Below are 12176 nucleotides of genomic sequence, written 5' to 3' on the forward strand. Positions count from 1 at the left end.
AGATGTAGCCTGACCAGAGGCAGCAGCAGGGGTTACAAGTAGAGAAAGAACTGTAGGGAGATTTAATTTTTAGAGAGCTCCCAGTAGGATGAACATGCCTTTCATTTCTTTCCCCTTCTTTTTCTTTTTTTCCTTTCTTGTTTGACAAAAGGATTCCACAGGAATGAAATCTGAAACAGTCCTGATGGTAGCAGTGAGCCCTTTTGGTAAGTTGTTTAATCACAGGCTCACAGGATGGCAGGGGTTGGAAGGGACCCAAAGAGATCATCCCCTGCCAGAGCAGGGCCATACAATCTAGCTCAGCTCACACAGGAACACATCCAGACAGGGCTTGAAAGTCTCCAGGCAAGGAGACTCCATAGTCTCTCTGGGCAGCCTGTTCCAGTGCTCTGGGACCCTTACAGGAAAGAAGTTCCCCCTTGTGTTGAGGTGGAACCTCCTGTGCTGCAGCTTACATCCATTGCTCCTTGTCCTATCCAGAGTGCAACTGAACAGAGCCTGTCCCCTCCCTCCTGATCCCCAGTCCTCAGATATTTATAGACATTTATTGAATCTCCTCTAAGTCTTCTCTTCTTCAGACTAAACAGCCCAAGGGCTCTCAGCCTCTCCTCACAGAGCAGTGCAGCAGTCCCCTAATCATCATTGTAGCACTCCCCTGGACCCTTTCCAGCACATCCCTGTCCCTCTTAAACTGGGGAGCCCAGAACTGGATGCAATATTCCAGGTGAGGTCTCAGCAGGGCAGAGTAGAGGGGGAGGAGAACCTCCCTGGATCTGCTGGACACACTCCTCTTAATACACCCCAGGATCCCATTGGCCTTCTTGGCCACCAGGCCAAAGCTCTTGACAGCCAGAGTAGGCAATCATTGTGATTCAAAACGGGTGAACCACCAGACAGAGCTCTATTTCAGCACGTGTGACATGTCACCAAGTAAATCTTTATTGTTCCCTGCCACCTAATGGTGCACCTGAAAAATGACAAACCAGGAAGACAATTCTCAAGCTTCCTTAGTTCTAAGTAGACCTTGATGTGTATTCAAATGTAAATATGCCTTCCAGTATCTGAAAGGGGCCTGCAAGAAAGCTGGGGAGGAACTTTTTCAGGGGGTCAGGGAGTGATAGGACTGGGGGGAATGGAGCAAAACTAGAAATGGGTAGATTGAGATTGGATGTTGGGAAGAAGTTGTTCCCCATGAGGGTGGTGAGAGCCTGGCACAGGTTGCCCAGGGAGGTGGTGGAAGCCTCATCCCTGGAGGTGTTTGCAGCCAGGCTGGATGTGACTGTGAGCAACCTGCTGCAGTGTGAGGTGTCCCTGCCCATGGCAGGGGGGTTGGAACTGGCTGATCCTTGAGGTCCCTTCCAACCCTGACAATTCTATGATCTCCTCTGCTGTAGTTCCCAGGTGTGGTAGGTTTGTGAACTGCTCCATCCCTGTCCTTTAGGGAAATAGTAGGAAAATGGTAAGGAAAATGATCGGGACTAATATCCTACCACAGCTGTTTCTGAACTCTTCCTAACTACCTGAAGGGAGGTTGTAGACAGACGGATGTTGGTCTCTTCTCCCAGGCGGCCAGTACCAGAACAAGAGGACACAGTCTCAGGCTGTGCCAGGGGAGGTTCAGGCTAGATGTTAGGAAAAAGTTCTATACAGAAAGAGTGATTGCCCATTGGAATGGGCTGCCTGGGGAGGTGGTGGAGTCACCATCACTGGAGGGTTTCAGGAGGAGACTTGATGGGGTGCTTGGTGCCATGGGTTAGTTGTTTGGGTGGTGTTGGATTGGTTGATGGGTTGGACGCGGTGATCTTGAAGGTCTCTTCCAACCTGGTTTATTCTATGTATTCTAATCCTAGTGGGAAGAGTTTCCTTCTGGGAAAGCAGCTGCAGGAGAGAATAGAAGGTATGTCTTTGGCAGGGATGTGGCAGAAACAAGTCACAGCATTCAAAGGAGGGAGATGGATTCTAAAAATAAAGACAGAGCAAGGTTATGGATTAAAATGGGAATTATTATTAGTGTTACTGGCTTTCAGTGAGAGACAGGCTGCCTAGTGTAGTCTCAACTGCCAGGTAATGATAGGACTAGGGGGAATGGAAAAGAAATAGAAGTGGGTAGATTCAGATTGGATGTTAGGAAGAAGTTGTTCCCCATGAGGGTGGTGAGAGCCTGGCACAGGTTGCCCAGGGAGCTGGTGGAAGCCTCATCCCCGGAGGCTGTCCCTGTCACTACAGGGGGGTTGGAACTGGATGATCCTTGAAGTCCCTTCCAACCCTGACAATTCTCTGACTCTTAAGTTTTGGGTGTCAGTGAAGCTGCATTTCCACATTAAATGCCTGTGCCGCCTCTGGAAACCTGCTACAAGATATTCTAGTCATCTAGATGAAACTGAGACAGAAGTTTCTCATATACCTAAGCGAAAGAATTCTTTATATAAGAATCAAAAAGAACTTTGAGATCATCGAGTCCAACCAATCACCCAACACCATCTAATCAACTAAACTATGGCACCAAGTGCCTCAGCCAGGCTCTTCCTAAACACTTCCAGGGATGGGGACTCCACCACCTGCCTGGGCAGCACATTCCAATGGCCAATCTCTCTTGCTGGGAAGAATTTCTTCCTCACATCCAGCCTGAACCTCCCCTGGCACAGCTTGAGACTGTGTCCTCTTGTTCTGGTGCTGGGTGCCTGGAAGAAGAGACCAACCCCCACCTGGCTACAACTTTGTTGATTAGATAGTGTTGCATGATGGGTTGGACATGATGATCTCAAAGGTCTCTTCTCCTCTCCTCTCCTCTTCTCTTCTCTTCTCTTCTCTTCTCTTCTCTTCTCTTCTCTTCTCTTCTCTTCTCTTCTCTTCTCTTCTCTTCTCTTCTCTTCTCTTCTCTTCTCTTCTCTTCTCTTCTCTTCTCTTCTCTTCTCTTCTCTTCTCTTCTCTTCCCTTCCCTTCCCTTCCCTTCCCTTCCCTTCCCTTCCCTTCCCTTCCCTTCCCTTCCCTTCCTTCCCTTCCCTTCCCTTCCCTTCCCCTTCCCTTCCCCTTCCCTTCCCCCTTCCCTTCCCCCTTCCCTTCCCCCTTCCCTTCCCCCTTCCCTTCCCCTTCCCTTCCCCCTTCCCTTCCCCCTTCCCTTCCCCCTTCCCTTCCCCCTTCCCTTCCCCCTTCCCTTCCCCTTCCCTTCCCCCTTCCCTTCCCCCTTCCCTTCCCCCTTCCCTTCCCCCTTCCCTTCCCCCTTCCCTTCCCCCTTCCCTTCCCCCTTCCCTTCCCCCTTCCCTTCCCCCTTCCCTTCCCCCTTCCCTTCCCCCTTCCCTTCCCCCTTCCCTTCCCCCTTCCCTTCCCCCTTCCCTTCCCCCTTCCCTTCCCCCTTCCCTTCCCCCTTCCCTTCCCCCTTCCCTTCCCCCTTCCCTTCCCCCTTCCCTTCCCCCTTCCCTTCCCCCTTCCCTTCCCCCTTCCCTTCCCCCTTCCCTTCCCCCTTCCCTTCCCCCTTCCCTTCCCTTCCCTTCCCTTCCCTTCCCTTCCCTTCCCTTCCCTTCCCTTCCCTTCCCTTCCCTTCCCTTCCCTTCCCTTCCCTTCCTTCCCTTCCCTTCCCTTCCCTTCCCTTCCCTTCCTTCCCTTCCCTTCCCTTCCCTTCCCTTCCCTTCCCTTCCCTTCTCTTCCCTTCCCTTCCCTTCCCCCTTCCCTTCCCCCTTCCCTTCCCCCTTCCCTTCCCGAGTCCCTTCCCCCTTCCCTCCTCCCCCGTCCCCGCGGCTTCTCCCCTCCCTTCCCCTCTCCCCTCCCTTCCCCTTTCCCCTCCCTTCTCCCTTCCCTTCCCTCAGAGGCTCCAGAACTGGACACAGTGCTCCAGGTAGGGTCTCAGCAGAGCAGAGTAGAGGGGGGAATCACCTCCCTGGCCCTGCTGGCTGTGCTTCCCTTGCTGCAGCCCAGGATATGATTGGCTTTCTGGGCTGCAAGATCCTAATTTTTGTTTGAGCTGCAGTCCATCTTCTACAGAGAAATCTATTTAATGTTTGAACAGGTTCTACAAGGAAACCTACTGATGTTTGAAGAATGGAAGTGATGAGAATCCAGCATATACTCAGGTAAATTTGTCCTATGTTTAATTATCCTCCAGATAAAAACTGTGGTCCTTATTCCTTGGGCAATTTGGATTTCATTGTAACTTCCCCCCACTCCTCCCCACTAGAATTATAAGCTGTCAACTAGTAGCAATCATTTCCCTGCACAGGAGTCAGAGTAGAAAAGAGAGCTAAATCTGCTCTGTGGTTTCAAAGCAATTACAAGTGATTGAATTAAACAGAGCAGATTCTCAGCATTATGAAACACTGAAGTGTCTTATAAAAAAAACCCCAGCTGAATAATGTCCCTGAGGATAGATTCTGCTTCACTTTAATATCAGGGATTGCTCATAGGATTTCAAAGCAGGATTGACTTTAACTCAAGTGTGATAATTCTGGCAAAGTGTTTAAAAGCCTAAGAAGCAGTGGGGGATGAAAGTTAGGAGTTAGTATTCCAGACAGAAAGGAAAGCACTGCATGATGATTGCCCAGGTGCCCAAGAAGGCCAATGGCATCCTGGCTTGTGTCAGGAGTAGTGTGGCCAGCAGGAGCAGGGAAGTCATTCTGCCCTGGACTCAGCACTGGTCAGGCCACACCTTGAGTCCTGGGTCCAGTTCTGGGCTCCTCCGTTCAAGAAAGATGCTGAGCTGCTGGAATCTGTCCAGAGAAGGGCGACAAAGCTGGGGAGGGGTTTGGAGCACAGCCCTGTGAGGAGAGGCTGAGGGAGCTGGGGTTGCTTAGCCTGGAGAAGAGGAGGCTCAGGGGAGACCTTCTTGCTCTCTACAACTCCCTGAAGGGAGGTTGCAGCCAGGTGGGGGTTGGTCTCTTCTCCCAGGCAAGCAGCACCAGAACAAGAAGACACAGTCTCAAGCTGTGCAGGGGAAGTTTAGACTGGAGGTGAGGAGAAAGTTCATCCCAGACAAAGAGATTGGCCATTGGAATGTGCTGCCCAGGGAGGTGGTGGAGTCCCCATCCTTTGAGGTGTTCAAAAAGGGATTGGATGAGGCACTTGGTGCCATGGTTGAGTTGATCAGATGGTGTTGGGTGATTGGTTGGACTTGAAGTTCTTTTCCAACCTGGTTAATTCTGTATTCTGTGGAAAAGAGATTTACTACCTTCAGGGCTCTGTAACCCTCACTGGAAAGAAGTTGAGTTGAAACCTTGTATGTTCAAGTTTGTCTCCATTGTTCCTTGGCTTATTCCTGTGCACCACCCAAAAGAGCTTGGCCCCCTCCACTTGACCCCCACCCCTCAGCTATTGAGAGACATTGATCAGATCCCCTCTCAGTCTTCACTTCTCCAGCCTAAACAGCCCCAGGGCTCTCAGTCTCTCTGCACAGGGGAGATGCTCAAGTCCCCTAAGCATCCTCCTGGCTTTCCCTTGGATTCTCTCCAGCAGGTCTCTGTCTCTCTTGAACTGGGAGCCCAAAGCTGGACACAGGATTGCAGCTGTGGTCTCAGCAGAGCAGAGTAGAGGGGGAGCAGAACCTCCCTAGCCCTGCTGGCCACACTTTTCTTGCTGCACCCCAGGATCCCATTGGATCTCTTGGCCACCAGTGCACATTGCTGTCCCATGCAGAGGCTGCTGTCCACCGGCACTCCAAGGTCTTTCTACACAGTGCTGCTCTTTAGCAGATCACCTCCTAACCTGTACTCAGTTACATCTGGTTAATGCTGGCATAATCTGGACTGTGTCAGTGGGGTCTGCAGTCATCATCAGCTCTTCATTAATTGCTCTGCATATTTATTCAGAAGGAACAGTGATGACTGCCAGAGTTTTTAGATGGTTGTCAACAGCACTAAGGTTGAACATAATGAGTGAAATGCAGATGGGGAATGTGGCTGATTTCAGCTCTCAGAAGTCTGGTGTGTAGATCTAACAGAAGTGGCCCTCAGTGGCTGAACAACTTTCAAACAAGAAAGCTGTCTTCAGAACATAACTGAAGTTGATGGATGATCATAACATATGTCAGGAGCTGTGTGGACATAGTTATTACTCCATCAGTGGTTGCCCTCTGGTACTCAGCTCTGGTGAGGCCACACCTCGTGTACTGTGTCCAGTTTTGGGCACCTCAATGCAACAGAGATGTGGAGGTGCTGGAGCCAGGGCAGAGGAGGGCAAGGAAGCTGTGAAGGGCCTGGAGAAGAAATCTGATGAAGAGCAACTGAAGGAGCTGGGGATGGTTAGTGTGAAACAGAGGAGGCTGAGAGAAGATCTCATTGTTGTCTACAACTACCTGAAAGGAGGTTGTGGAGAGGCTGCTGCTGGTCTCTTCTCACAGGGAATTAGTGACAGAACAAGAGGGAATGGCCTCAAGCTGCCACTGGGTAGGTTTAGACTGGACATCAGGAAACATTTTTTGATGGCAAGAGTGGTCAGGCCTTGGAATGTGCTGCCCAGGGAGGTGGTTGAGTCCCCAAGCCTGGCTGTGTTTCAAGGTGGTTTGGCTGAGGTGCATGTGGATATAGTTTAGGGGTGACCCCTGTAGAGTAGGGTTCTGGGCTGGACTTGGTGCTCCTGAGGGTCTTTTCCAACCTGAATGTTTCTGGGATTCTGTGAAAAGCACAGTAATTAAAAAGAAGACTCAGAAGATGAATGTCCAGTTGAAAGGGAGATTGATACACAGGGAAGAACTGACATCTGCAGGTCTTTCTAGCCTTCAGAGCCACCTGCTGGGGTAGGATTGGAGGATTTCAGACAGCTGGTCAGTGTGTCTCAGTGCCAGGATGGCGACAGGAAAACCTCAGTGGAAGAAAACTCCTATTTCAGCCATGGTTGTGCTGAAGAGGTGGAGCCCAGTTTGATGCATGCTGTGCAGGGCACACTGTTATCAGCTGCTCCAGGTCAGTGGCCCAGCACTCACTAACCCAGGCAGGGCACAGAGCCACAGGCCGCCCTGAGCCCAGAGGTGTGTCCAGAGAAGGGCAACAAAGCTGGGGAGAGGTCTGGAACACAAAACCTATGAGGAGAGGCTGAGGGAGCTGGGGTTGCTTAGCCTGGAGAAGAGGAGGCTCAGGGGAGACCTTCTTGCTCTCTACAACTACCTGAAGGGAGGTTGTATCCAGGTGGGGGTTGGTCTGTTCTCCCAGGCAACCAGCACCAGAACAAGAGGACAGTCTGAAGCTGTGCCAGGGAAGGTTTAGGCTTGATCTTAGAAAGAAGTTCTTCATAGAATGACAGATTGGCCATTGGAATGAGCTGCCCAGGGAGGTGGCGAGGTTGACATCCCTGGAGGTGTTTTAAGAAGAGCCTGGATGAGGCACTCGGTGCCATGGTTCAGTTGATTTGATTGGGTTGGGTGATTGGTTGGACTTGATGATCTTGGAGGTCTCTTCCAGCCTGGCTGATTCTGTGATTCCTTGAGCACGTCATATGGAATCCAAGCCAGGGGCCAAGTGCGCTGCTGACTCCAGAGGCAAAGTAAGATGGGCACACCTCTTGCTCTGCATACTGCTGGGGTGCTTGGTGCCATGGGTCAGTTGATTAGGTAGGTTGGAGTGGTTGATGGGTTGGACGCAATGATCTCTTCCAACCTGGTTTATTCGATGTGTTCTACCTGCCCCCAGCAGCCTGTCCATCTAGGAGCCCGGACAGCCTCACTGCACACAATCCCTTTCACAAGCACGCTTGTTTCTTAGCTCCTCTTTTATCAAGCTTTTGCAGAGACAGCAGTCTTTGACTACTGAATGGCTCAGAACGCACAGAATGTTTGACAGAATCACAGAATGTTAGGGGCTGCAAGGGACCCCAGAAGATCCTCCAGTCCAGGTCTCTTCCACCCTGCTTGTCTCTGTGGTTCTCTGAGTCCCACCGCAGCCTCCCGAGGTCCCAGCGGCGCCTACGTGCCGCCCCCGCGCGGCGAGCACGTAACCCGCGCGGCGAGCACGTAACCCCCGCGCCCCGCCGCCCGCTCCGCCTACCCCAGCGTGACTTCCGCGCACGAGCAGTAGGCCTTTCCTCCCCACCCACCGCGCGACGCTTTGTGATTGGTCGACCCTCCAGGCGCCGCCGGCCAGTCAGGAAGCCCGCCCGGGACCCCGCCTCTTTAGAACGCGCGGCGGCGGCGGCCCCTGGCAGCAGCTGCGGCCCCTGACAGCGGCGGCGATGGCGGCGCTGGGGCTGTCGCTGTCGCTGCGCGGGGCGCTGGCCCCCGGGCTGGCTGCGCGGCGCTGCGGGAGGCTCTGGAGCCGCCTGTCCCCGCTGCCGGCCGCGCCACGCCGGGCCGCCGCACACTTCGCCTTCCATCCAGACCCGGCACCCACCGAGTACGGTAAGAGCAGGCCGGGCCGGGCTCAGTTTCGCTTTGCTGCTGGGTGGGATTTGCTCCGCCTCGCCGCCGCCTTCTGCAGCCGAGGCCCCCGCCCCCGTTGGGGCGGTGCGGAGGGAGGGAGAAGGGTGGGCTCTTCCGTCCTCCACCCCCTCGGGTCGCCCTGCCCCGCCTTCGGCCAGCCTCAGCAGCTGGGGCTCGGTCGGCAGTGGTCTCTGCCTGGGTCTGGTGCCCCCCACTGTGTCCGCGGCGCTTCCACCCCTGTGTTTTCCGTGAGGCTGAGGCTGGCAAAGCCCCCCGCGGGTTGCTTCCCCTCAGTGGCCTGGTTCTTGATGAAGTACTGTATGGGCAGCCGGTGCAAGAGTTGCCGTAGGCCTATCCATTCTCTCGGACCTGCAAACCCTTGTCCTGCCCCTATTCTGTTTTAGTGTTGAAGCTTCTAGCAGTCACTTAAGAGCTTGCATCCATCCCTGTTTTTTCAGTGGCATGTGGGAGGCTGAGGGAGCTGGGGTTGTTTAACCTGGAGAAGAGGAGGCTCAGGGGAGACCTTATTGCTCTCTACAACTCCCTGAAGGGAGGTGGTAGCCAGGTGGGGGTTGGTCTCTTCTCCCAGGCAACCAGCAGCAGAACAAGAGGACACAGTCTCAAGCTGCACCACGGGAGGCATAGTCTGGGGGTTAAGAAGAAGTTCTTCCCAGCAAGAGAGATTGGCCATTGGAATGTGCTGACCAGGGAGGTGGTGGAGTCCCCATCCCTGGAGGTGTTTAGGAAGAGCCTGGCTGAGGCACTTGGTGCCATGGTTGAGTTGATTAGATGGTGTTGGGTGATTGGTTGGACTCGATGATCTCAAAGTTCTTTTCCAACCTGGTTAATCCTGTATTCTGTAAAGCTGAAACCAGTCCCATCTATCCCATCATTTCAGTTTATGCAGCAAGTGGGTCTTGGGTACTCTGAACAGGGGTCATGTATAGGGCTGATAAGGAAGTTTGTAGTCATGTTTTGCACCAATGTTTCCAAAGGTGCTTTGTGTTTCGAAGCAAACATAGTGGCTAAGGCCTCTCTCTTGCACAGGGCCAACACAGAAGATGAATCTCTTCCAATCCATAACAAGTGCCTTGGACAATGCTTTAGCCAAAGACCCAACTGCAGGTATGATGTACTTCTGTTAGTGGCTTTGGCTTGGTGTGAATTGCTTTTTGCTTTGCCCATTTGTGTCCATGATTAAATGTGTTTCTGGTAGCCTTTGGAGTGGCCTCAAGTCATTGCTACACTTTGGTCCCTAACAAGGCTTAAAAATGTGTTGTGTTCATGGTTTATTAATGGATTATATTATGATACTGGATTATAATATGATATATAATATATATGGATGCTATAGAATCCATTATTTGTAATGGATGATATATAATTATGTGTTGGATTATATTGTTATTAATGGATTATATTGTTATTAATGGATTATATTGTTATGTTTTGTACTAATGGTTTATTAATGGATTATAATCTCTAAGAGTTGCTCTTCTGTATTAGCTGAGTGTATTTTGCTGGAAAGTTGGGCCAGGAGAACACTTTGCTGAGAGGGGATTTGATCAATGGTTATCAATATCTGAGGGCTGGGGGTCAGGAGGGAGGGGACAGGCTCTGCTCACTTGCTCCCTGGGATAGGACAATGGGCAATGGATGTGAACAGCACAGGAGGTTCCAACTCAGCATGAGGAGGAACTTCTTCACTGTGAGGGTCACAGAGCACTGGAACAGGCTGCCCAGAGGGGTTGTGGAGTCTCCTTCTCTGGAGACTTTCAAGACCCATCTGGATGTGTTCCTGTGTGACCTGTGCTGGATTCTCTGATCCTGCTCTGGCAGGGGTTGGACTTGATGATCTTTGAAGCTCCCTTCCAACCCCTAACATCCTGTGAGCCTGAGAACATGCTGCTGGTATTACTGATGTGAGCTGTACTTAAGGGTAGCTTGAGTCCTAGCAGTAAGTAAGGGCAGTTTTAAATATGCAAACCTTAGCTTTTCATTCCTTCAGCTCTCTGTGCTCACAAAGTGATAATTTTTAGAGATTAAAAATCACAGAACCATAGAATTGTCAGGATTGGAAGGGACCTCAAGGATCAGCCAATTCCAACCCCCCTGCCATGGGCAGGGACACCTCACACTACAGCAGGTTGCTCACAGCCACATCCAGCCTGGCCTTCAAAACCTCCAGGGATGAGGCTTCCACCACCTCCCTGGGCAACCTGTGCCAGGCTCTCACCACCCTTGTGGAGAAGAGCTTCTTCCTAGCATCCAATCTGATGTTTTCAATCTGATGTCCCATTTCTAGTTTTGCTGCATTCCCCCCAGTCCTATCACTCCCTGACACCCTCAAAAGTCCCTCCCCAGCTTTCCTGTAGTCCCCTTCAGATACTGGAAGGCCACAGTTATTACAGTATCAGTCAGGGTTGGAAGGGACCACAAGGATCATCTAGTTCCAACCCCCCTGCCATGGGCAGGGACACCCCACACTAGATCAGCCTGGCCAGAGCCTCATCCAGCCTGGGCTTAAACACCTCCAGGGATGGGGCCTCAACCACCTCCCTGGACAACCCATTCCAGGGCTTCACCACTCTCATGGGGAAGAACTTCCTCCTCACCTCCAGCCTGAATCTCCCCACCTTCCATGAATTAGGTCTCCTCAGAGCCTTCTCTTCTCCAGACTGAACAGCCCCAGCTCCAGCCATTCTCCCTTCTCTCCTCCCCTGTCCTCCAGAATTCCCTTCCTGCTTCCTGTTCATGGCTGTGGATAGGCAGGGTAAGTTTTTGCAAAGGCTTTTTGCAGTCTGGATAACCTGTAGCTCTGAGGAGGCTAATTCATCATCATAGCTTACTTTAAAAGGGCTGTCCCCAACTCTCTGCCACAAAACCATTTACTCCACTTGCAGTTGTTACACATCCCAGGAAGTCTGTTGTTCCTGTTGCCATAACAAAGGTCTGAGGATGGCCAGACATCTGAAAGATGCTTAGTGTCCTGAGCACAGCTGCAAAAGCTGTAGTGTCTTATGCCATCTGGGTTTCCTTTTTAGTGTGTTAGTGACTTGTTTTGGCACTGCTTGATCCACTTCTTGACCTTGAAGTCTGACTAACTGCCTAATCTGTTAGGATGAGATCCCTGTTGTCTGTCCATCACCATGCCTCTAAACATTCCCTCTCAATCTGGAGCACTGTTACAATCCCCTTTCTTGAATTAAACACACAGTCCATTCATGCCAAGGACATTCTGGTACTTACAGAATCAGCCCTAGAAAAGTAAGGAGGATCTTAGCCTGGCAAGAACCTCAACTCTTTTATAATCTTCAGCCTTTTAAGTCAAAGCATCACAGGATATGAGGGGTTAGAGGGGACCTCTGGAGATCTTCAAGTCTTGTGTAACCAGTTCCTAATCCATGTCACTGTCTGTTCCTTTATCCCACACCTCCTGAGCTTACAGTACCAGAGTACATTAGAGATGGGAAGGGACCTCCAGAGATCATCCAGTCCAACCCCCGTGCCAAAGCAGCATCACCCAGGGGAGGCTGCACAGGAATGCATCCAGGTGGGGTTGGAAAGGCTCCAGAGAAGGAGACTCCACAACCTCTCTGGGCAGCCTGCTCCAGGGCTCTGTCACCCTCCCTGGAAAGAAGTTTCTCCTCATGCTGAGCTGAAATCTTCTATGTTCAAGTTTGTACCTGTTGCTCCTTGTCTTATTGCTGTGCAGCACCCAAAAGAGCTTGGCCCCCTTCACTTGACAGCCACCCCTCAGATATTGAGAGACATTGATCAGATCCCTCTGTCTTCTCTTCTCCAGACTAAGCAGCCCCAGGGCTCTCAGTCTCTCTTCCCA

General features: G+C 51.7%; 1 protein-coding gene across 1 annotated transcript in view; it reads left to right on the top strand.

Moving 5' to 3' along the window:
• Positions 1–9382: 9382 nt before the first annotated feature.
• The window catches only part of BCKDHB (branched chain keto acid dehydrogenase E1 subunit beta), a 122198-nt gene continuing 119404 nt past the window's right edge, over positions 9383–12176 (top strand). The window contains exon 1 of the mRNA XM_009907423.2: positions 9383–9460. Coding sequence (XP_009905725.1) covers positions 9397–9460 — 64 coding nt within the window. The 5' untranslated portion in view covers positions 9383–9396. The remainder of the gene's footprint in view (positions 9461–12176) is intronic.

This window comes from Dryobates pubescens, chromosome 6 (genome assembly GCF_014839835.1).
Source record: "Dryobates pubescens isolate bDryPub1 chromosome 6, bDryPub1.pri, whole genome shotgun sequence".
Classification (NCBI taxonomy): domain Eukaryota; kingdom Metazoa; phylum Chordata; class Aves; order Piciformes; family Picidae; genus Dryobates; species Dryobates pubescens.